The sequence below is a fragment of the Pectinophora gossypiella genome, chromosome 27 (assembly GCF_024362695.1).
Source record: "Pectinophora gossypiella chromosome 27, ilPecGoss1.1, whole genome shotgun sequence".
Taxonomy (NCBI): domain Eukaryota; kingdom Metazoa; phylum Arthropoda; class Insecta; order Lepidoptera; family Gelechiidae; genus Pectinophora; species Pectinophora gossypiella.
Genome location: NC_065430.1, coordinates 1853747 through 1878798, shown reverse-complemented (window position 1 = coordinate 1878798; position 25052 = coordinate 1853747). Strand labels below are relative to the sequence as shown.

Sequence of the window (25052 nt, the reverse complement as noted above, 5' to 3'; positions counted from 1 at the left end):
AGTATGAAAATACTGCTCGATCTTTGAAAACTGCTCCGCATCAGGGAGACACCCTGCGGCCTGGCGAAACTATCGCACCTGGAACTTTTTGGTTTTCACGAAACCTATTTAAATCTTGGTCAAATTTAATCACCGTTGAAAAAAAAACAAAATGGCGGAAAAACAAGATGTCCGCCATACAAAATTTTCGTTTTTCCCGAAAATGCCTCGAAGGTAAAAATTATGTACAGGGATGTGATCGGAACGTCATGTAGAGTACGGGTATACTTCCAGGTTTTCGAGAACTAACTGCTCCGCATCAGGGAGACACCCTACGGCCTGGCAAAACTATAAAACCTGGAGGAATATTTTTTTCACAAAACCTATTTAAATCTTGGTCAAATTTTATCGCAGGTAAAAAAAACAAAATGGCGGAAAATTAAGATGGCCGCCATACAAAATTTTCGGATTTCTCGAAAATGCCTCGGGGGTAAATATGATGTATGAGGGATGTGGTCAAAATGTCATGTTGAGTATGGAAATACCTCCCGACCTTCAAAAACTGCTCCGCATCAGGGAGACACCCTACGGCCTGGCAAAACTATAAAACCTGGAGCAATAAATTTTTCACGAAACCTATTTAAATCTTGGTCAAATCCAATCGCCGGTGAAAAAAAATCAAAATGGCGGAAAAACAAGATGGCTGCCATACAAATTTTTCGTTTTTCATGAAAATGCCTCGGGGGTAAAAATGATGTATAGGAATGTGATCGGAACGTCATGTCGAGTATGAAAATATGTCTGGGTTTTCGATAGCTGCTCCGCATCAGGGAGACACCCTACGGCCTGGCGAAACTATCGCACCTGGTACGATTCTTTTTCCACTTAACCTACTTAAATCTTAGTCAAATTCAATCGCCGGTGAAAAAAAACCAAAATGGCGGAAAAACAAGATGGCCGCCATACAAAATTTTGTTTTTTCAGAAAAATGTCTTAGAGGTAAAAACAATGTATGGGGGTGTAATCGGAATGTCATGTTGAGTATGGAAGTACTTCTCGATCTTTGAAATCTGCTCCGCATCAGGGAGACACCCTACGGCCTGGCAAAACTATCGCACCTGGAACATTTTTGTTTTCACGAAACCTATTTAAATCTTGGTCATATTTAATAACCGGTGAAAAAAAATCAAAATGGCCGAAAAACAAGATGGCCGCCATACAAATTTTTCGTTTTTCCTGAAAATGACTCGGGAGTAAAAATGATGTACAGTGGTATGATCGGAACGTCGTGTCAAGTATGAAAATACTGCTCGATCTTTGAAAACTGCTCCGCATCAGGGAGACACCCTGCGGCCTGGCGAAACTATCGCACCTGGAACTTTTTGGTTTTCACGAAACCTATTTAAATCTTGGTCAAATTTAATCACCGTTGAAAAAAAATCAAAATGGCGGAAAAACAAGATGTCCGCCATACAAAATTTTCGTTTTTCCCGAAAATGCCTCGAAGGTAAAAATTATGTACAGGGATGTGATCGGAACGTCATGTAGAGTACGGGTATACTTCCAGGTTTTCGAGAACTAACTGCTCCGCATCAGGGAGACACCCTGCGGCCTGGCGAAACTATCGCACCTGGAACTTTTTGGTTTTCACGAAACCTATTTAAATCTTGGTCAAATTTAATCACCGTTGAAAAAAAATCAAAATGGCGGAAAATCAAGATGGCCGCCATACAAATTTTTCGTTTTTCCTGAAAATGCCTCGGGGGTAAAAATGATGTATAGGAATGTGATCGGATCGTCATGTTGAGTATTTCAATACTGCTCGATCTTGAAAACTGCTCCGCATCAGGGAGACACCCTACGGCCTGGCAAAACTATAAAACCTGGAGGAATATTTTTTTCACAAAACCTATTTAAATCTTGGTCAAATTTTATCGCAGGTAAAAAAAACAAAATGGCGGAAAATTAAGATGGCCGCCATACAAAATTTTCGGATTTCTCGAAAATGCCTCGGGGGTAAATATGATGTATGAGGGATGTGGTCAAAATGTCATGTTGAGTATGGAAATACCTCCCGACCTTCAAAAACTGCTCCGCATCAGGGAGACACCCTACGGCCTGGCAAAACTATAAAACCTGGAGCAATAAATTTTTCACGAAACCTATTTAAATCTTGGTCAAATCCAATCGCCGTTAAAAAAAAACAAAATGGCGGAAAAACAAGATGGCCGCCATACAAATATTTGTTTTATCCGAAAATGCTTCAGGAGTAAAATGATGTCTGAGGGTTTTGATCGGAACGTCATCTTGGAAAACTGCTCCGCATCAGGGAGTCCCCCTACGGCCTGGCAAAACTATAGCACCTAGAACTTTTTTGGTTTCACGAGACCTATTTAAGTATTGGTCAAATTCTATCGCGGTAAAAAAATGCCGGGAAAACAAGACACGCGAGCAGCTTGCTGCGAGCGAACCACGCGACATCTAGTCTATCTATAAGACTCTTAGAAGTCTTTCTCGTTTCTCTAAAGACTAACTAATAAAGGAACCAAGTACCAGGACATCATAAATGTTAAGGGGCTTACCTTCTAAGCATTGCCTGCACCGGAAGGTACCAGAGTATCAGACGTCAATAAGAGACTGACTTTCTTGTTTCTCTAAAGACTAACTAATAAAGGAACCAAGTACCAGCACATCATAAGTGTTTAGGAGGTTTATTGGGCTGAAAAAGTCTGAATGCCATCGAAACGATAAGAAGAAGAAGGTTACCTTCTAGGCATTGACACTCGCCTATCACGCCTGATAGCCATCGGAAGGTACCAGGGATTCAGAGACTTTTAGAAGATTTTATTTTTCGCCAATTAATAAAGGAACCAAGTACCAGGACGTCATAAGTGTTAAGGTGCTCACCTGCTAGGCACGGCCGTGTAGAGAGGCGCGCGCCAGTAAGGCACTGGTTCCCTGGTGTACTGCGACCGCACCCTGCCCGCCCCGTAGAAGTAGCCGATGCCGCCTATCATGTTTGACATGGCCGCCTTCGCTATCGCCACGTCGTCTTGTGAGTAGCTGGTTAAACATAACATAAACATAAGCTCAGGAATCAGAATCAGGAATCCGGAATCAGAATCGGGAATCAGGAATCAGAATCGGGAATCAGGAATCAGAATCAGAATCAGGAATCAGAATCAGGAATCTACAACACCCCACGCCTCACCTGGTCAGGTTTAAAAAGGCTTTCTGACGTGACTTATTGTAGATTTGCCGCAGATGGCATTAACTACTTGGCCGGTATATTGCTATTTGAAATTTGTTTGAACTGCGCACTTACTTTTATATGCGCAAATGTCAAATTGCTTTCTTAGATGAATTGCTTCGATGTGGCCATTTTAAGCCGTCAGTCTTAATAAACTTTATTATTATTATTTGTATGTCGTTTCCATATCTCGGGCCAATGGAGTCCCGGACTTTTGGAAGGCGTGCGTGGGGTCGAAGCCAACTTATTATTATTAAATTTATCAGCAATCACCGTAGCTCACATGTGGTTTTCAGGTTTTCTCTCGTCACTAACCTACAAGAGTAAGAAAGGGACAGCGCACTTACCCCTTCGCTGCCAGCCCGAATTTATCTTCAAACTCCTGGTCGAAAGACCTCTTCTTCGCTTCCAACACCATGGTATACTCATCCCCTTTCACTGGCGGAGTAGGCAGGTCTTCCGTCGTGTATACAACGTCCAGAACGAATGGGGGTTCCACGAACAGCTGTATCGAGACGAAGTTAACTTCTTTGTCCTGGGGGAAATGGAAAATAACATGTAACCCAACAAACATTGAATCTGAGGTACCAGGATATCAGAAACTGCCAAGCCAATTGAAAATGAAAATTCTACTGAAAACGGTGAGAACATAGCCAAATTCAAATTCAAAAATATCTTTATTCAATAGGTAACATAGTTACACTTTGAATCGTCAATTTTACATAACGAACGTCTCATCCGCCTAAAACTACTGCAGCTTCTCACAACCTGTATAGCCGGATAAAGTATATCATATGTCCTGTCTTGTCATTGGCTAATAAATTTGTACATGCAATATAAGCAAACACCTATTGTAAATGCTGTTGGATATCTGAATAAATAAATAATAAAAAAAAAATACAAATTACAGACTGATCACTTGATTGTCCGAAAGTAAGATGATCCGTGCTTTGGAAGGCACGTTAAGCCGTTGGTCCCGGTTATTGCTTACTGATGTAATGTACTGATGTACGTAGTCGTTACATGAGTCATGTCATGGGCCTTTGGTGGCTCAATAACAACCCTGAGGGTTGATGAGGTTGGTAATTCACCTCACAACCCACAGGATAGAAGATTTTTTTATTTTCTTTTTATCAGTCTATTTGTTTATAGGACGTCAATATGCTATGTTACCTTTTCATTCAACTCGTCATCAGGCGCCAGTACAGGCAGACGACCATACTTGGGATGTCGCTCCGCCTTAAGCAGTGATATGAACTTCTCCTTAAGTAGGTGGAGGCCCGGCGCGTGCGCCTCCGAGAACGATCGGTGGATTATCTTGCCTGGAAACATGACGGAACCGAACATAATATTCAATATCTCCTATACTTACAGATTGCCTGGAAGAGATTGCTACTTAGCAATAAGGCCGCCTATTGTACTCATAATCTTTTCTTGTAATAACTTTATTACACAAACAGAAAAAAACAAAATACAAAACAAAAGAGAAATAAAATGAGTACAATACGGTGTTCCGAATCGAATACTGAGGGGGATGATTCAGCGAGTTAATATCAAGTGGAATTTATTTTATTTTTGGGTTTTGTTTATTTGTTTTAGTTTTAATTTTATTTTTGTTTTGTTTGATATTTTTGTTCTGTAAGTAACTGTTTTGTTTATACTGGATTTTTCCGTCACAAAATTAAAGGTAGTTTTTTATTTCTTTCTAATTCTGATTTCTGATTCCTGATTCTGATTTCTAATTCCTGATTCTGATTTCTAATTCCTGATTCTGATTTCTGATCCTGATTTACGAATAATACCAACCTGTAAGCGGCACAAGATTCAATCTGAAGTTGAGCAGCTGCGGCGTGTGTCCGAGTAGCGCTCCGCCCTCGGCCCACAGCCGAGACTGCGGCGCCGCCGGCCCCAGGGACTCGTCCAGAGCCCCGTACCACACTAGCATTAACGGCTTTTTGATGTCACCCTAGGAAAACGAAACATCAATACATACATGTAGGAAAGTGGGAATACTATGGAAGGATAATGAATGAGAATTTGATTGTTTATGGTATGAAAGGAGGATGGTTAATGAATTGGACGTAAGGCAGTTTTAAAAAGTAAGAAGGGGAGTCGATGGTGCAATGTAGGTCGGGTTAGAGGATTTTGTTAAAATATAAGGAGTAAAGATATTTAAAATATCCCGTGTTATTTAAGAATAAGAAGACTAATGATGGACTAATGTTATGGGCGATAGGCTGATCCCTATCACCATAAGGTTTATCATATCCAGCTTACGACATCGTATCGACTGTGGCTGCAAGTTGTCTTTGATAACTTGTGGCTCTGCCCACCCCATTAGGGATTACGGGCGTGAGTTTATGTATGTATGTAAGAATAAGAATAAACAGTTATTTCTATATCCCACATACATAAACTCACGCCTATTCCCCACCGGGGTAAGCAGAGACTATGGAATTCCATTTTGCTTCGATCCTGACACACTTCTCTTGCTTCCTCCACATTCATCAATCGTTTCATACACGCACGCCGGTTCAGAGTAGATCGTACTCCTTTTCTAAGGACATCTCCAATTTGGTCAACGTACAACCAAAGAGCAAAAGTGCAGACACTGACCCCAGCGAATTATTTGTAAACAGTGGTGAAATTATGAACCATTAGTTTTAAGTTTACGCGGTTATTATCATAATTAAAGCACATAATAACGGGTTCTTACCGCGTTTAAATGGGGATATGAGACTCCCGATATTTCGACTTCCATCATCAGTCATCCCGTGATCATGGCACTTGCAACAGTGTCGAAATATCGGGAGTCTCATATCCCCATTTAAACGCGGTAAGAACCCGTTATTATGTGCTTTAATTAGAACCATTAGTTGTCATAATATTATATTTTTTGGCCCATTACAGAAACGACATGTAACCAGGACACGAATTGGGGAATTAGGCTGTCTGGAGTAATCCAGCCGATTCAGGTATCACTCAAAATAGGCGCTCAGACGTCGAGTTGCGGACCCGCGAATACCAATACCAAATTCAAAAATATCTATATTCAGTAGGTAACATAGTTACACTTTGAATCGTCAATTTTTACATAACGAACGTCTCATCCGCCTAAAACTACTGCAGCGTCTCACAACCTGTATAGCCGGGGAAAAGAAGCTGCAAGATAAACCTCGACACAGGGCCCTAGACGTTCTTTAAAAAAAATAAAAATAAACATAAAATATTGTTATACAATCGAGTAATTTAGCTGCCTAATATCAGTTCACAGACAGTTAATCCCATGCATTCATATCTGCTAAATAATCACTAACTTTATTAACTACTGTATTCAAACAGTTGAAAGGCAAATTCTGAATGTCAATGGGAATCTTATTGTAAAAACGTATACATTGCCCCTTAAAAGATTTAGTGATCTTATGTAATCGACTGACCAAACCAAGACACGAAACTTTGCAAGAAACTGATTGGACTTTTGCACCTCACCGTACCTTAGCAGTGACATTGACTCTGACAGTCCAATGGCCTCCGTGGTCGCCTCCGGGGGTCTTCACAAAAGAGGTCACGATCGTATGAGGAGGGTCCTCTATCTTCTGCTCCCCGAATGTGACGCCATCATGCCGCAGCCACCCGTATGAGGGTAGGTTGTCGTTCTGATCACACCAGTGTCTGCAAGAGGATTTTCTTTTGAAGACCCTGAGTGGTCAGAGGAAGGGGTACACCTAGGAGAACATTTATGAAACAAATAAAAGAGAAGGTGCAGGTCGTGTCGTATCAGGAGGTGAAGGTTTTGGCGGGAAGAAGAGAGGAATGGCGATTACTCCACCGACAAGAGCGCAGCTCTTAAATATATATAGAGATCATGCCAGCCTCATAGGTGCATATATACCTATCCCTTAGGCAAAGGATTGGTCAACCAGATAATATAATAATACTACCAAATTAAGGTACACACCTGACTCCGTTGTTGGTGGTGAAGTCATACCACATGAGGCCGAACACGGGCGACCGTGGCTCCCGGCTCTTCATGCCCATGTAGACCCCGGGACGGTACGATCCCCAGTACCTGTCCGGGACCATCAGCCCTGATTCCTGGACTACCTAGAAATGCGGAGGATGAATTGTTTATTGTTAATGTATAAAAAATAAAGTAGATTATGTATAGATAGATATTATCTCAGGACATCCACCACCACCTTATGATTATTTCGACAAACATCTGATATTTTTAACGATACTCCTCAATGCTACAAAAGTGAAGTGCTAAATCACTTTGATTGTCGTTATAAGCGTTAAACAGTACTTACATTTATATTTTGTTAAAATTGTTCTAATTATTGTATTAGTTGTTTAGTGTTAATATAGTTTGTTTGTTTTCATTTACGGTGAATGCTGTGTACGCATGTAATTGGCAAGCATATATACCAAGTGTTTCTATTTATAATGCTGTCTGTAAAAGTTTCATATGGCCATAAGGAGTAAAGGAGAGGGCGCAGAATGCGTCTCACTCGCACTTAAGCGTAAGGCGGCGTACGGTAAGAGTATGGTTACGTGCATTAATATAACACTTTGGTACCATGTCACATTAACTTTTTTGACAAATTCAAGTCTAAGTCTCACTAAATGTCAAATATGTTAATGCGACAGAGTCCTAAAGTGGGTACATTATATTGCTCATGACTGTACAGCGGGCTTATCACCGTAAGCATGTGATTAATACCAGATAATATTTTAAATTTGTCACAAAATAAATTTAAAGTTCATGTGAAGCTTACTATATGTAAAAAAGCTTATTATAAGATTAATGACTACCTAAATGATAAAAATGTCTGGTATTGAATGTGTTCCTCTAGTTATTAAATAACTTTACAAGTTATTTGTGTGTACCCTCATTTTTTTTAAAAGATGTTGCTGTTGCAGTTTCTTGTCACTTCTTCTCCTCAGCCATAACACCTTGCGAAATGATGTAAATTCAAAAATGTTACATTGACTTTCAACAAGTTTATCCACGATAATTATGTTGAATAAATGATTCTGATTTCTTTCTCGCCATGACAGAGATCTGTCTCTTTCTGTGCAGTACTGTGAGAGAGTGACGGGCGACGTATGTCGAGGCGGGAAAGAGTCGCGCGCTTACGGTGCTACACCCGCAGATATAACTTAAAATTTTCACATGAATCTACATTCTGCATCAAAATGAATACAAGGTAGATAAAAAAAATTTAAAAATTAAGTACCTACTTCCGAAACACAATCACGAAACGGTTTTGTTAAAATCACGAATAATATAAAGGAAAGTTTAGTACTTACCGGCATTAAGTATAATAGTTATGATAGTCGAATTCACTTTCATTTTACCAGTTACACAGAAACTACAAAGATATATCATGTAATCGTGGGTCAATTTGTAATTCTAATTTGACCAAACTTTTTACGTGTTTTTTTATTCGTATCCTAGCCGCATATTGCGATAATTTTAATACAAATCAAAAACATTGAAAATATTTGACTTACCTTTTCATCGTCAAATGGGGTGTTAACTCGAGTTTCCAGGTACCCTAGGGTCCCGACATAGATGGCTACTAACAAGCAGATAACTCCTACAGCAGTCTTCCATCCAGAAAAGAACTTAAAAGACTTTTTTTTATCTGAAGCCTCACTGCTTGCCGAACTGCTACTTGTCTCATTATTATTCCCATGTTTATCGTGGATTGCCGCATGTTTCTTCAGCCTAGCCATGTTAGAAATATTCGTCAGATATTAAGCTAGCGATATTATTTGATAATTGACGCGATTTACTTTACTATCAGCGATTTTTATTATATTTTCCATAAGAGCCGCTTCGATTTATGAACGTCAATACGTGGGCGATATTGACAATTGTTTGAACGTTAGATTTTCGTTCAAAAAACTTTTTGGCTTGGTTCCAAAGGCTTTTATGTACCTAGGAATTTATACAATAATTAAGATAATCCAAAACGAGTTTTGAATCTAAAAGTTAACCTTTAGGAACTTGTGTTTATTCTTATTTCCTTTTTTATATCGCAATAGATTGAAAATCTATCCTAATTTTTAATAGAATTACCAGAATTACTATAAATTCCGGCCAAAAACGAAACAATTCGTTCATTAACTTTTATTTCTAAACGTTACCCTAAACTGTCAAATTATCATTCTTAAAATTAAATTCCGAACGAAAGAAAAACATAACCTATAAACTACATTCGTTTCGTAAGTTTTCGTAAATATTATTTAGAATTCGGACAAAATGTCCAATAGCAACTTATTTCTCAAGTCTGGATTCGTCCGGGCGCCACTACAGAACGGAATTGGCCGTTATGTTTGTCAGTTACAGAGGCTTACACTGAAGTTTTGTAAAAGCCATGGAGCTAGCAGAGGCATTAGGTGAGTTGAGTTCGTATTAAATATCGGTTTATGTTAAACGACGGCTGAGTAGATAGATATTAAACGTTAGTAAACGTTACGTATGAGACTGCACCACTTTAATTTTTTTCATACTTGATATGGTTCCTTTTTTAAAGTTTTTTTTTAATTTAAAAGAAACTTTTTGAATTAGATCGCATGTTTACCACTAACATTTGTATCTGTTTTGTTGCTCCACATCTAATGTGTTTTTAGTTTTTACGTATTTTTTTATTTAGACTGCTTCTATGCTGCTCTGGGAGCCAATAAAAAAACATAGAACGTTCAGCTGCTCGTCTTCCCGGGCATGTTGTAAAACCGACAGAGGGATTGTGTCCTCTAACATGTTAGACTAATGTTATGGGTGATAGGCTGATCACTTGTCACCATAACCATTATATCCATCTTAGGACTTCATATCAACAGTGGCTGCAAGTTGCCTTTGATTACTTGTGGATCACCCCATTAGGGATTACGGGCATGATTTCATGTATGTATGTACATTGTACGTGATTTATTTCAGAGATTTCGTAGAACAAGACCTGGTGGACTTCGCCAAGCAGAATCCTGGAGTGGTGGTGTACTTGAAGCCGCGGAGACATCGTGGACCTGTCGCAGTCGCTGAATATTGTGAGATTTTTTCTTTCCTTCCTTCCTTCCTTGTGTTTTCGGACATTGCAAGTAGACATTTTATCCTTGAAAGTGTTAATAAATTCTATTTTTAATTTATACAAAATTTACTATTTCAGTGAACGGTGACAGAGTATGGATGAGTCTTCAAAACAAGACACACTCGGAAATCACGAAATGGATCGAAGTTCTGCGCACCCAGCAAGGGGACGTCTCTGGTACACGATTAAGAAAATACCAGTATACGGACTATCCGTCTGTCCAAGGGCCGTGGACTCCGTTCACCTTCAAAGAACCTGAGTTGAACACGGCTTCGTTACCAGATCCTAAGTTTGGTGCGAACAACAGGCTTCCAATGACCGCTACTGAGAAATTGAGATTGATGTTTGAGCAGCAAAAGCTGACTGAAAGCGACCTTAAGACAGCGGAATAGTGTTTAGTTAACAGTGTTTAGTAGTTGTTACATGAGTCTTGTCAGGGGCCTTTGGCGGCTCAATAGTAACTCTGACACCAGGGTTGATGATGCTAGTACTCCTCCTCACAACCCACACGATAGAAGAGAAGAAGTATTTAATTGTAAAATTGTTACAGTAAATTATAGTTAAGTAGTTAAAAGTTGTTTTATTTAAATCAAAGGAATGTGTACGCGAAAGCACCTAGGCTTGATCATTCAAGGTGTTCAAAGCATCATTAGAAAATTAAAAAAAAAACCAATTGCATTATTTGTTATGCATTGGCTTGCCTTAAAGAGAATATAATCAATACTGAGGGGTATGATTCAGACCATGATTCCGAGTTGATATCAAGTGGATTTTCCTGTCGGGAAATTCATGAAATTTTTTGTGTCTTTAAATTATTCTCCATTCTATACTTTTGCGACGGAAAATTCTATTTGATATCAACTCAGAATCATGGCCTGAATCATCCCTCAAAGTTTTCGTTACTATGTCACTTACATTACACCCTGTATAGACATCTCGCTGTTATGCAACCTGTTACACGTGTGTTGTCAACTTAACTCTGTCGGGTTATTGGCCAGTATATAAATTTGGGAGGGCTTTTAAAATTCCTGCCTAAAATTGACGTGTGTTCCATAAATTTTATGCCTGTCGATTACCTGTCCCTTTCCTTTTCGGCGGATAAGAAAATGACAGGTATAACTTAAAATTAAATGGTGTGTACTGGAATCAGAACCACTTTGTAACTGAAAATTAAATATCGACCTCTCACGTGCAATGATATTTTTCGATAAACACATTAGGATTTATGTATATAGACTCAATATGGCAAGAAAAAAAAACAATTGAAAAGCCTCCCAGCGGGCTTAGCACCGTAAGCACGCGACTCTTTCTCGCCGCGACAGAGATCGTCTGTCTCTTTCTGTGCAGTACTGTGAGAGAGTGACGGGTGACGTATGTCGAGGCAAGAAAGAGTCGCGCGCTTACGGTGCTAAGCCTGCAGCAGTTTTTCTCAATTTCCCTAGCGCCTTACACATGGGACATGCACGAATGAGTTTCAAATTTATTATGCCTCATAGGTGGTTCATACACAGTGACCGTGTTAATGTGACATGGTTATAAAATAAAACCACAATGCATCACAAATAGGTTCTTTTTATGTACCAACATTAATAAAATCTTCATTCCTTTTACCAGTTTGGCTGTTTCTATCCAAATTCAATGGACATCGCTTAAGATGAGCTCGGTGGTACTGCTTACAATTGAATTCTTTCCCACAATATTTACAAGTTTCCTTCTTAATGCTGTGACATTTTTTAATGTGCACCTGAACTTGCTCTTGAGACTTTAACTGCTTCGAACACGTGGGGCAGCTGAATTTTTTATCATTCCGATGCTTCCTACGCTTATGTGATTGTAAATACGACTTGCTTTTCACTGTGCAGCCACAGATATCACACTGTACCGGCTCGCCGTGGCAATTCTGAATGTGATGAGTAAGGTTATCACTGTTTTTGAAAGTTTTAGGACAATGCGGGCACATAACTTTGCCGTTTTCTGGTTTGTTACGTTCAAAGCTGCGCAGGACCCCTTCGTGTTGGTACATCATGTGTCTTTTCAAATACCTCGCGCATTTGAATTCCATCTTGCAGGGTTCGCAAGCGTATGACCCTGGGCCGTGTACCTGTCTCATGTGAGCATGCCAATGTTTGTATTTAAAAGTCTTGTTACAAATTTTACATGTGTGCATTTGTTTCTTCTTCGGTTTGTTGTGCAAGATGATTAAGCCTCCGCTGTCGCTGGAGTCGTCTGGAACATCGGCTTGTGTTTGCTTGCATTTATAGCATTTATTGTCATTGTTTGTGCTTTCAATCATGAAAGCAAACATTTCTTTGCAGCCTGCACATTTGTACTTCTTTCCTATAACTTGTTTCCTGTCTTCATCAACTTGTGTGCTTGATTCTACATCATTATCTGTATATAAATTAATCATTGTAGGAGATTTCTCAAAAATGTATTGTCTCTTTGTATCTTTTACATTGGAACCGTGTATAGCGCGGATATGTTCCAAAAGGTTTTCGTCATTATCAAAAGTAATAGAACAATCTTTGCATTGATATGCCAATTCAATATTTTGACATTCAACTATTTTTCCTTCTCTATTTGGGAGTTCGTGAACTACTATCACTTCATCTTTAGAATCGGAGTCTAATAAATATTGGCATGAATTACCATCTTCTTTGGAAATTGTATTTTCTATAACGTCATTACCGTTACCATCAGCCTGGTTTCTTTCATTAGTATTTTTTTTTTTGGCATTAAGTCCAGAGTTGATGCCGTTTGAACTTTGTTCATTTGGCATATTTGTGGTACCAACTGTAGAGATATCAACTCCTGAACAGGGTTTACATACATCTAATTGTTTTTCTTCTATATCTTTTCCTTCTTGTTCACAGTGAGTTTCTTCTCCAGTTTTAATGCACCAATCTTCTTCATTGTCTTCACTTTCAATTTTAACGTCCACATTGAAGTCCGGGTGGTAATTATTGTTAATGTTGTATTCAATATCATTAATATCAATTTCTTGTTTTATGACAAAATTGAGTTCCGGTTCGATATCCATTTTTGGTTTATTATGAATTTCTGCTTGAATAATGGTTGTGTTGAGCTGAAGAAAAATGGCGAATAGATGTTAGTATAGTATAAAAAGTCGGCGACCTTTAAGTCGTAACGCCGACAGTCCCTTTAAAATCTAAACTTGTTTTACTATTGTATCTGGAAACCTCGGCGTTACAAGGTTAAAGGGTCTAACCATATTTGTCAACACCTCATCACACTTTTATCCTATTCTGTTACATAGAACCGGCATTTGCTAGAGCGAGAAAGACTGTCCGCACACATAAATACAGTCATGAGTAATATCATGTACCCACTTTAGAACCCTGTCGCACTATCATATTTTTTTTCGGTTTTGGTTGTCAAAAAAGCTAATGTGATATGGTATCACGTCTTTATATATCTTATATGTCACCAGGTCGCAGACAGCCTATCTCTGTAGAGATTTAGATAAAATTGCAGTGGCCACCTACGGCCCAACCTGTCGCCCAAGGGGGGAGGGACATGACTCCCATGAAGAGACATAAACTCACGCCTATTTACCACCAGGGTTAGCAGGATAATAAAAAGATGATGTCACAAAAACAGGCTTCATATCAAACTGTCCATGAGTAGAAGAGTACCTTGTCACCATATGATTTGTTTTATTCATCTTAATTTTTTAAACTAAATGCAGTTACCTACCTGCACCTCACGGGGCACTGCAGACTCAATAAGCACCTACACAGAATGGAGCTGACCGAGTCTCCTTTAAGCAGATTCTGCTTAAGGGAGGATGAGACTCCACTACATCTGCTGTGCAACTGTGAGGCTCTCATACATAGTAGAAGTCGTACACTTGGGGGCCACATAATGGCCCCCAGGAAGTCATGGAGCTTTCTCCGGTCGGTCTAGAGGAGGATTTTTAAATGTAGGGATTTAGGTCACAATAGATCTGACAAGGTTGCAGTGATCTCGCGGGCTGTATTCAGTTCGGCCCTCACAACTTTCAAATAATACCTACCTACAAATCTTGTGGTTCTGCCCACGCCGATAGGGATGCGGGCATGATTATGTACGGTATTATTTAAAATCTGCCATTTGTATTACAGTATACGCTTACGACATCGTATCAACAGTGGCTGCAAGTTGTCTTTGATTACTTGTGGCTCTGCCCACCCCATTAGGGATTACGGGCGTGAGTTTGTGTAGGTGTGTGTATTACAGTATGTAGAGAACTACCTCAAGTCTTACCAGTCATAACAGATCTAACTATACGAATACCGCGGGGGATGGATGATTCAGACCATGATTCAGAGTTGATATCAAGTGGAATTCACAAATCTGTCGCAAAATTCAAGATGTTTTTGTGTTTTTGTAATTATTTTCAATTAATATTCAATTCTATACTTTTGCAGTGGAAAATTCCACTTGATATTAACTCAGAATAATGAGCTGAATCATCCCCCTCAGTATTCATTACGATGTTACTTCCACCCCATATAAGTCTGTATGGGTAGCCATACAAGTATGTATGGGTGTTAGTGACACCGTAACAAATACTGAAGCCACTGAGGGGGATGATTCAGGCCATGATTCTGAGTTGATATCAAGTGGAATTTCCTGTCGGAAAATTCATGAAATTTTTAAAATTATTATCAGTTCCATACTTTTGCGACAGAAAATTCCACTTGATATCAACTGATTAATTGAAAAAAATCATGAATTTGCGAGGGAAAATATCACTTGATATCAACTCAAAATCATGGTCTGAATCATCCCCCTCAGTCACCTCAGTTTTTTTTTTACGATGTCACTAACACCCTTTATAAACTAATAATAAGAAAATAGCAAATAATAAGAATAGCAAAATCTTGTCGTTTTATCGTGGAGATCGCTAAGCGAATATAAATCTAATACTTAATTACTTTTATCACTTTTTAATTATTTATGTTATATACTTACCTTTTTGCTAAAGTAAAGGTTTATTATTAAATATTCAAAACACCGGCGGAAATGTAGGTACGATGAACAAATTATGTCCGAATAGTTCAAAATGTACAAAACTAAAATTTATGGAGACTAAAAAATGAAAATGAATAAGTAATGTACATAGTTTCCGTTACACGTTTCTGGCCAAATTACACCAATATTTCAACCAAATATTGATTTTTAATTTTTTAAATGCCAGAGGCGCAAAACAAAAAAAACCTTTTGATTTGACGTCTCCGTCTTATTAGTTTCAAAACTGATTTAGTTTACATCATAGAAAGAGAAAAAAAAAATTGTCGTATTTGTTGTTTTATGTATTGGCGAATATATGTCTCAATAAAAACGCAACGGTAAGTGCGTTTTGTTTTTGCACAAATACAAAAAATCAGGCACGTCATTCGTAATGGGGTGGACAGAGCCATAGTATTATACGATTATAGGGTTTTATTCATATTTTCTTACTTTCTTTCTATTGTTATGTAAGTATAGACACTTTCTTTCAGCCTACGCGTACACCGCTTCTTTATTCTCGATTTTGAATCTTTCATTGATGTCTCGTAATTTTCAAAATAAGGGTTATGTGTTCAAATAAAAACAGGATAATTCCTTATAATTTATTTATAAAAAAGTAATATTTACAGAGCGAACGAGTAGATACAACTTCATCTTAAATAAGTAATGAGTATTTTTTTTATTATTTTGAGATTTTTTTATATTTCGAAATAATAAGATAAACTTATAAATTCGAAAGATTGCATAGGTACCTAACATTTTGTAATATTAATAAATATTGCAATCGTTGGTGTCGATTCGGACCGACCGAACTTAATAGTTTTAAAACTACGTACGTAGGAGTGATTAGCCGTTCCCGAAAAATTCCCAAAGTGGGATTGTTCTCGTTGTATAAAAACTCTTTAATAGAAACTCTTTTTTTTTTCTTTTTTTTTTCTTTTTTTTAGAGGACACTGGCAGCTTTTCTCTTTCAAATTATTGTTTCTTTTACTCTGATCTTATCTGCCTAAAAGTTAGGTAATATATCTTTAGGGGGTTAAGAAGGCCACATCGACGCAATTATTATTATTATTATTGTATGTCTTTTTCATATCTCGGGCCTATGGAGGCCCGGACTTTTGGAAGCACAGGCAGCACTAAAAAAAGCATTATTGCAATTTGACATTTGCGCATATAAAAGTAAGTTCTTTTTTTTTGACGTGACTTATTGTAGATTTGCCACTGATGGCATTAACTACTTGGCCGGACAAATGGGGAGTGCTGAAGGCTCTCACCCGGTACAACGTTTAAGACAACAGGCCTGAGGGTGCTCAGTTGGGCGCGAACCTCGGTTCAGGGCGTCGTCTGAGAGGAAAAATATTTGAAAGAATTAATCGACCCTAGTGGGTCGATAGCGAAAAGTAAGTGCGCCGTGCACACAATATATGACAAATAGCAATATTGCTTTTTTTAGATGAATTGCTTCGATGTGGCCTTTTTAACGGCAGTTGAATGCCGGGAATATTCTCGGCAATTTTACAATTAGACAGTTCTTATTTTTTATACACAGCGTAAATGACGGACGTTAATAGTTTTAATACTGGTTTGGACGCTATAAATTTCGTTTGGACGTTTCGTAAAAAGTATCTCAATTGATTAAGTTTTAAAATAGCCTAGCCTACGTAGGTTTTGTTAGCTAAAATATTCGTAACCCAGTGGCTGTGCTTGTGAATGAAACCCGAAACCACGTCTGGGTGGTTTACAGTTTACAGGCTATGTATGTATGAACACCGGAATAGGCCAGAATCGACATCAATGTGGTGCTAATTCCTGCAGGCGCCATCTAATTTTATTTTAAGTTATACCTGTCATTTTCTTATCCGCTGAAAAAGAAAGGGACGTGTAATCGACAGGCATAAAAACGGAACACACGTCAATTTTAAGGAGAAATCCAAAACAACCGTCTAAAAATTTTACATCGACCAATAACCTGACAGAGTTAAGTAGTCAGCACGTCAAACGGATTGCATACCAGCGAGATGCCTATTTTATTCGCTCGGGTTATTCATTCGTTTTAAAATTAACTTGTTGTCAATCATCCGTCCCTTTCCTTTTCGGCGGATAAGAATATGACGGGTATAACTTAAAATAAAATTAGGAGGTGTCTGCAGGAATCGAGGCTAATAAGTGCTTATTTTCTAATCTAATTTTACTTCGAAGGTCTCGAGTACGGCAAGAGTATATCTACGACATAGTAACTTTCAAATGTAATTATTTCGTTTACAAAAAAAAAAAAACAACCTCGAAATGGCACAGACAACGAATAAATACTTGATTCGCCACGTTTACACATCATTTTTCATTGCGAATAAAAATGAAAAACCCGTTTCTATTATGAATTAAATACATTTATAATTAAAACTAAATTGCAGTAAGGCAGCCATTAGCTACCAGTCCCTTTATTTTCACCTACCAAATTAGATCTAAGAAGAGTCGCCTAAAACCCCCTCAAATATTCGAATGTGACGCCCATATTCTAAAATGTTAACTCCAACCTTCCTAGCCCTCATCCTCAGTCCATGAGCATGGGGTTCTTTAAGCGAAGCACCTGTTCGGCCAGTATGGCAGTTGCAACTGATTCGAAACTGACTCATTGCGTTGCGTTTTCAGTTGCTACTGCAATTAGGGCTTCTCTATGTTTACCATCAGGCATAGTTGAGCCAACATACTTGGCCAATATAAAAAAAGAGGCAAAATCAAGGTCTTTCTCGAACTCAGCTCAAAATCGGTATTCTCAAACAGCGCCTCAACCTTAACACGAGTTTACTCCAGTAACTCATGACGTCATTAATTTCGTATTATTATGTTGGCAGTATGACATGCTCGACTCCAGTGAGTAAAGTCCTCAAGTCGAGGGCGTAAATGTCAAATTAAAATACCAAAATGGCCGAGTCGAGTGAATGAATGAGTGAATGAAGTTTCGAGTTTCTTAGAATACGGGGGTTAATCCCCCCCATAGCGATACTTAAAATACTCTTTTCACTTCGTTGCAGTCACGTCAAAATGAATGTCAAAGAGTACAAAGTATTCCAAATTGGATACAAAATAGAGATAGCGCTTTTGTAGCAAGGCAAAATCTGCACCTATTGAGGGTTTTTAAAGAGGTATTATTAGAAAACTATTTTAAATAGTTATCAGGCGCATTGGATTCGCCTGTAAGTAAGTCTGTTTTGTTGTTGAATAAATAATACCAAAAATAACAAGACCTCATTTTTTTTTATTTTTTTTATGCTTGCGTTTGGCCACAATATAATATCATCTAATGGTAAGTGACGAAGTGGTCTAGGGTGGATCACGCTTACCTGGCAAATGCCTATTCGCTGTAGTCAATGCAAAAATTTTAATCCTATCCGATTTAAGACTTTATACATTTAATTTTCTCCTTTAAATTCATTGTGCATATGGGGTCCCCTTATAAAAAACAGACAAAGTTTTAAATTCGCTTATCTTTACTTGTATCCTTCCGTAACTCTTTCCAAATCTACTTTTATTCAAAAAGTTTTGTTGCAATCTACTTTCTATTACCTACACGACGTAAATAAATACTGGCCAGAAACTTTTTTTGTACTCATGTTTTTTAAAACTGCTTTTTCTTTTTTTATTTATTTAAGTTAAGATAATATCCGTCCTAACCTAACTTTTAAAATTTTTCTTTTCATCGTGCAAATTATCCCTGGATTTACTGATCTCTTCTAACTGCTTCACTCTGACAGGCACTGGGACTGCTGGTAGATCGACACTTTTCGATCTTTGGCGGCCATATTGGGGTTCTATTTTCAGCGCAGACGGGGGCGGGTATTCAGCCACTATCGGGCGTTTACGGGCGGGCACAGAAGAACGGTGTCCTGTTACATAAAAAAAAATGATAAAAATGATGTTTGAATTTGATAATGAAACAATCTTTTTACAATCAATTTGAACTACTCGCTACAGACCGCCGGAAAAACGGGATATAGTATGAAAAAAAAAAGTAAAATCGAACGCCCATTTTGTTCCCCTTTCCCGGCTCTAATGCCGGCAAGCATAAAATTAAAAAAACAAGATTGCTTCATTAAATTACAGTAGAGCCTAGTTAGAAATAACAAAAGCTGAAGAAATCAATTTAAGTCTCAATTCATAGCATAGATTTAAGCTAACACAATAATTTACAGCGAGAATTCACAATTTTGTATCTGTTTTAGGTTGTAGATTATTTTAGAATGTAATTTTGTATTTACATTATCATATTTAGGTACCTATTAGATTCATGTACTCGTTAATTAATTTCGCATTTATAAATATTAATAAAACACAACAAAATAGAAAAAAAAAAAAACTACTTATCTGAGTACCTACTTTTAGTATGTCTTATCAATTAGTTTTCTAATAATAAAAAAAAAACTCAGAGAAATTATAGACGGGACCAAGTGCACGCGAAAGTACATAAACCATGGTTCATGTTGTGTGACGGTTTTGTTTTGAGATGCGTTTAAGAGTCGTTGATGTTTTAAATGTATATGTGTGTCGTACATATACATTTAAAACATCAACGTAACAGCCTCCGTGGTCTAGTGGTTAGAGCGTTAGGCTCACGATCTGGAGGTCCGGGTTCGATTCCCGATGGGGACATTGTCGAAATCACTTTGTGAGACTGTCCTTTGTTTGGTAAGGACTTTTCAGGCTTGAATCACCTGATTGTCCGAAAAAGTAAGATGATTCCGTGCTTCGGAGGGCACGTTAAGCCGTTGGTCCCGGCTATTAGCCGTAAAAACACCTCCACCAACCCGCAGTGGAGCAGCGTGGTGGAGTATGCTCTATACCCCCCTCCGGTTGATTGAGGGGAGGCCTGTGCCCAGCAGTGGGACGTTATAGGCTGTTTATGTATGTATGTATGTGTGTCGTAGATTTTACCTAAATAAACTTTTTTATTATTTTTTATTTTTTTGTTGATTTTCTCTTACGAGTGTGCGGCAGTGAGTAGATATGTGCTGTATGTGTATATTACATGTCCCACTTAAAGTGAATATGGAATAATACTACGTATAGAGAGAGGAGCTCGGTGGCGCCGCGATAAACGCGCTTGGTCTGCGATTGTTGAAGTTAAGCAACTTTCGCAAAGGCCGGTCATAGGATGGGTGACCACAAAAAAAAACGTTTTCATCTCGAGCTCCTCCGTGCTTCGGAAGGCACGTTAAGCCGTTGGTCCCGGCTGCATTAGCAGTCGTTAATAACCATCAATCCGCACTGGGCCCGCGTGATGGTTTAAGGCCCGATCTCCCTATCCATTCATAGGGAAGGCCTGTGCCCCAGCAGTGGGGACGTTAATGGGCTGATGATGATGACTACGTATAGAACGGCAACTCTCCGCTCCAGACCAGCGTCTGAGCTAGGTTTACCTCACCCCCCGTCGGACATAGTTTAGTCTTCAATCGTATGGTGTCAGACGTCATACACACAGATGCGCGTGTACGACAACGTCAATGTGTGGTGTCTGTGTAAAACGAGGTTGTTTGTATGAAGTGTCTGGGGTGTGCTCAAAGGTAACCCATCTATAACTTCTTCGAGTAAAAAAGAAATTGGTTATGGTATGACAGTTAAGTTTTCCCTTTGCCTTACCCTTCGGGGAAAACCAAAACAAAAAAAAAGTTTTAGTACAAGAAAGAGATGGCTCTAGTTTTGAAACTGACATACAAAAGTTCGGACCGTCAGAAATAGTCCGAACCGACACTAATGTGGCGGCAAAAATTTCAACACAAAATTACACTATTCAAACACAAACCAAAGCCAACGTCACATTTTAAAACATCAAAGGAAACAAACAAATCTAACAAGCTGGATAGTGTGGTTTCTTAATATTTATTATCACGTTTCCTCTGGCCAGATAGCAAGATTGAAAAATTATTTCATGACAAAGCTCATAAAAAGCACCACTGAAATTGTCAAGTTTTATTATTTTTATTTTTGGGTACTATGCAGTTTAAAGTAAACAATATGGGACTGAAAATACTTATAAAAAAAAACACAAAAGTTTTTCACTTTAAATTCCACTTGATATTAACTCAGAATCATTGTCTGAATCATCCCCTCAGTATTCATTTCGATGTCACTAACACCTGAGGGGTTAAATAGGCCACATCGAAGCAATTCATCTAATAAATCAATATTGCAAATTTGACATTTGCGCGTACAAGTAAGTGCGCAATGCAAACAAATGTCAAATAGCAATATTGCTGTTTTCGATGAATTGCTTTGATGTGGACTGTTTAACTCCATCATCAGTAGTTAATGCCATCTGCGGCAAATCTACAATAAGTCACGTCAAAACAAAAAAAGGTTTTTTTATCCCAGTACTTATATGAATTGAGTACTTAGAATAGAATAGAATAGAAATTGTTTATTATAAAAGGACGCCACACACAAAGACAAGACAATAACATCACTTAAAATTTTTCACAAAACAATTACAAAAAGCATGTGATGTTCATTAGAATGATCATAAGGTGGTGGTGGACGTCCTGAGATAAAAGGGCCTCACTCAGCACAAGTCGCGGCGTGAACCACGACGCTGGTATTATGTGGATCTTACGACTTCATGTTGTGTCGTGGCGTGGGCACGGAGCTTTTTAGTGACTTGCTATCCGGCCAGGCCAAACCCTTACTGTACGGGGTACAAACCGTAGTCAGTCACAAGTGCAAGCGATGTATAATGTGCAGCTTACCATATGTACAGATGTAATCCTCACATACCCTTGCGTTCGTCAGCCGATAGCGCGGTCTCGCAGCCGTCGGCACGCGTGCGGGCCCCTAGCTTTGGCGAGCTGGGATTGTTAAATGAATTATTGTAACACAACTGTGTAAAAGTTCGTGGGGCACGCCAATAGATGGCGTTAGTAGTCTATTAGAACGCGGTATCGATATTGTTGTTAGATTCTAATAAGAAGATTACACACATAATATGTTGTGTCGTAGTCATCGCTCGGTCCGTTCTGTTCATACATCTGTTATCCATTGTAGTTATGTATACTTATTATTATTTATACAAGGAACAAAAGCTGTGGTAGCCCAGTTGGTACAACGCTTGCCTTTTGAGGTCGCAGGTTCAAATCCAGCACCAACCAATTATTCTCGAATTTGTTTTCTAATTCATGTTTGGATCATAAATTATTATCACGTGCTCAGCGATAAAGGAAAACATCGTGAGAAAACCTTAATTCTCGAGAAATGCATTTTCGGAGGTATGTGACCTAACCTGTATTGGGGTGGTTTTCCCTTCGCGGGTTGCAAGGTCAGACAGGCAGTCGCTTGTGTAAAAAACCGGACCTGTCAAATCTTCAGGTTAGGTAAGCGGACCCTGTGAAAAACGGGATAATGCTAGGGAGATGATGATTTATACGGGCCACTAAGAGCGATGGCGTTAAGCGCTGAATGAGGGTAGTTTTATTTTATTAAATGTACGTATTAATTTGGTCCATGAACGTCCTTCTAGGTCTTCTGTCAGCCCTGCCCACAACCTTCGGCTTATATATACCGCTTTCGTAATCGTATCCTTCATCCGCTCTACGTGTCCAAAGTCACCCTGTCTGGCTGGAGTACGCACAGGACCGCGATAATTTGAAAGAGGAAGGTCCTTTGCCCAGCAGTGGGATCTTGTGGGCTAGAGTAGATTCAGTAACCCTCTCACCTCTCCTCAACCAGCAGCTTAGTAAGTCGAGCGACCTCAGCCCGCAGCTGGTGGATCTCCTTCTCCTTGGCTCGCGAGTCCTGCTCCGCGGCGCGCTCGCGGGCTGATAGGCGCGCGCGCATGTCGTCGAAACTGTCGGTTAAACGGTTGCGTCATAAATTTAATATGGACTTCACGTGATCACAATAAAAATAATTATCGATTACATAATTGATGGAGTGAATATTTTTTTTTGTTATTTAAATTGAATGAACTTCGTTAAATTTCGGTTACTTACAGTTTTCTCAAACAAGCGCACTTTCTTGTCAAATGCTCGACTTGGTCCTTCGATGCTCGTTCCGCTTGCCTGAGCTTCGTGGCGTCTTCTGATCTCTTCTCTCGTAACTCCTTCTCTCTCGCTAGAGCCTCTCTGTTGTTAATAGGATAGGGGAACAAAAAGTTTTGTTATTCGTGTCATGTGGCTGTTCGAGCGAGTGTACCTTTGTCTTGTACTTGTAATTTAAAAGGTTTGACTATGACAGTGACAGTGAAATTATGGCGGGAATAGTTTTTTTTTAAATAAAGAAAATAGATAAAACCTTTTTCAAAACTCGATTAAATATATTTTTTTGAAACTGTTCGTACAAAATCGTTATAAAACATTTACATAACTTAGTTTCTAAAATGTAGCGAATAATTTGAGCTAAATTCAGAAAAGCAAAGCGAATATTGAATAAGTGACAGATACTTACAAAAAGTGTGAATAATTTGATAATATACAAAAGTATGAAAATATAAAATGAATGTAAATAATATAATGAATAGAAATTCTACTCTAATGACTAGAAACACTTACAAATTGTGCGATTGATTCTTCAAATATTCATTGTCGGATGTTTAGTTGATAATTGTCAGTCCAATTTGGCAGTATTTTGGTAACAAAATAATACACATTTTAAAACGTAAGTAGAATTGGGCTCACGAGATTTTTTGTTCTTCATAGTGACACCCTTGTGAAAAATAAAGATTGGCGCGTAGAGTAAAGAGATTTCTTTTTGTGTTTTATTTTTTTACGTTAACACCCGTATTCTAAGACGTTCAACCGACAGTTCTTCCATTCGACTCGGCCTCAGCTGAGCATTTACGCCCTCGACTTGAGGACTTTACTCACTGGAGTCGAGCATCATTCTACCTTCTTCCCTCCCTCGCCCTATTAACATGGCTAATTTATTAACCCACCTTCACTTCTCTATAATATTTATTATTTTTAAGTATACTTATTGAAATGTACAAAATTAGATTATAATTATTTACATGTGTACAGTCATGAGCAATATAATGTACCCACTATAGGACTCTGTCGCACTAACATATTTGACATTTAGTGAGACTTACAGTACAATTTGTCAAAAAAGTTAATGTGACATGGTACCAAAGTGGATACATATTAATGCTCGTGAACGGTCACGAGCATTACGGCCGTACGTCCTATGCTTTTAGTATTTAAATAATGGAAGTATGTTTATAATAACGAAAACTAACAATTTTCTTTTTTTTAGACTTTGATTCTACAACAACACCGATAATTTGATTCACTTCGGATCCACGTGTATTCTCCAACCTCGACACTGCCAGAATTGTCAAAAATGACAGAAGCCATACTTCAAAAATTGAATTGGAGTCGAGCATGTCATTCTGCCAACATAATAATACGAAATTAATGACGTCATAAGTTACTGGAGTAAACTCGAGTTAAGGTTGAGGCACCGTCTAAGAATACCGATTTTGAGCTGAGTTCCAGGTCTTCCTTGAGGTTGCCTCAACCGAGGACGGAGACGAGAAAGGTTCGAGATAACATCTTAGAATACGGGTATCAGTGTATGAATTCAAAAGGACAATTGATTTTTCGACGTCAGATAGCCTAAAAAAGCATTCCGTACAAAATTAGATAAGTAGGTACTGTAGGCAAATGATTTTTTGTTTTGCATTGTGAGAGTTACTAGGGTCGAGCCGAACGTTCACGAACGTTGTC

At 38.5% G+C, this 25052-nt stretch overlaps 4 protein-coding genes across 7 annotated transcripts in view; 1 reads left to right on the top strand and 3 right to left on the bottom strand.

Annotated features, from left to right (window-relative positions):
- LOC126378833 (mannosyl-oligosaccharide glucosidase) overlaps positions 1–9096 on the bottom strand; it is a 32601-nt gene extending 23505 nt beyond the window's left edge. For both annotated transcript variants that reach the window (XR_007568147.1, XM_050027264.1), the window contains exons 1-7: positions 8747–9096; positions 7188–7333; positions 6724–6901; positions 5036–5195; positions 4403–4551; positions 3577–3764; positions 2887–3042 (exon numbers count right to left, since the gene is read on the bottom strand). Coding sequence is in view for 1 of the 2 variants with exons in the window: in XM_050027264.1 (XP_049883221.1) it covers positions 2887–3042; positions 3577–3764; positions 4403–4551; positions 5036–5195; positions 6724–6901; positions 7188–7333; positions 8747–8971 (1202 nt within the window). In the remaining variant the exon portion in view is untranslated. The remainder of the gene's footprint in view (positions 1–2886; positions 3043–3576; positions 3765–4402; positions 4552–5035; positions 5196–6723; positions 6902–7187; positions 7334–8746) is intronic.
- Positions 9097–9413: 317 nt separating this feature from the next.
- Positions 9414–10900, top strand: LOC126378990 (39S ribosomal protein L43, mitochondrial). The gene is made up of 3 exons (XM_050027566.1): positions 9414–9637; positions 10179–10285; positions 10405–10900. The coding sequence occupies exons 1-3, from the start codon at positions 9501–9503 to the stop codon at positions 10716–10718; spliced, it is 558 nt and encodes a 185-aa protein (XP_049883523.1). The 5' UTR covers positions 9414–9500; the 3' UTR covers positions 10719–10900.
- A 982-nt stretch (positions 10901–11882) lies between these two features.
- On the bottom strand, positions 11883–15556 carry LOC126378899 (zinc finger protein 267-like). 2 transcript variants are annotated; one of them, XM_050027399.1, is made up of 2 exons: positions 15304–15556; positions 11883–13411 (listed from the first exon to the last, which is right to left on the bottom strand). In XM_050027399.1, exon 2 carries the CDS (start codon positions 13364–13366, stop codon positions 11900–11902), a length of 1467 nt encoding a protein of 488 aa, XP_049883356.1. In that variant the 5' UTR covers positions 13367–13411; positions 15304–15556; the 3' UTR covers positions 11883–11899. The 2 variants fall into 2 exon arrangements, with proteins under 2 accessions (XP_049883356.1, XP_049883357.1); XM_050027400.1 differs by lacking the exon at positions 15304–15556 and adding an exon at positions 14044–15273.
- Positions 15557–16212: 656 nt separating this feature from the next.
- The window catches only part of LOC126378817 (myosin-2 heavy chain), a 40930-nt gene continuing 32090 nt past the window's right edge, over positions 16213–25052 (bottom strand). Inside the window, exons 13-16 of one of the 2 annotated variants that reach the window (XM_050027235.1) lie at positions 23319–23450; positions 23042–23173; positions 22108–22178; positions 16213–19226 (exon numbers count right to left, since the gene is read on the bottom strand). In XM_050027235.1, the coding sequence (XP_049883192.1) occupies positions 19015–19226; positions 22108–22178; positions 23042–23173; positions 23319–23450 (547 nt within the window). In that variant the 3' untranslated portion in view covers positions 16213–19014. Of the gene's footprint in view, positions 19227–22079; positions 22179–23041; positions 23174–23318; positions 23451–25052 lie in introns of both variants that reach the window. The other variant, XM_050027236.1, reaches the window with a different exon arrangement.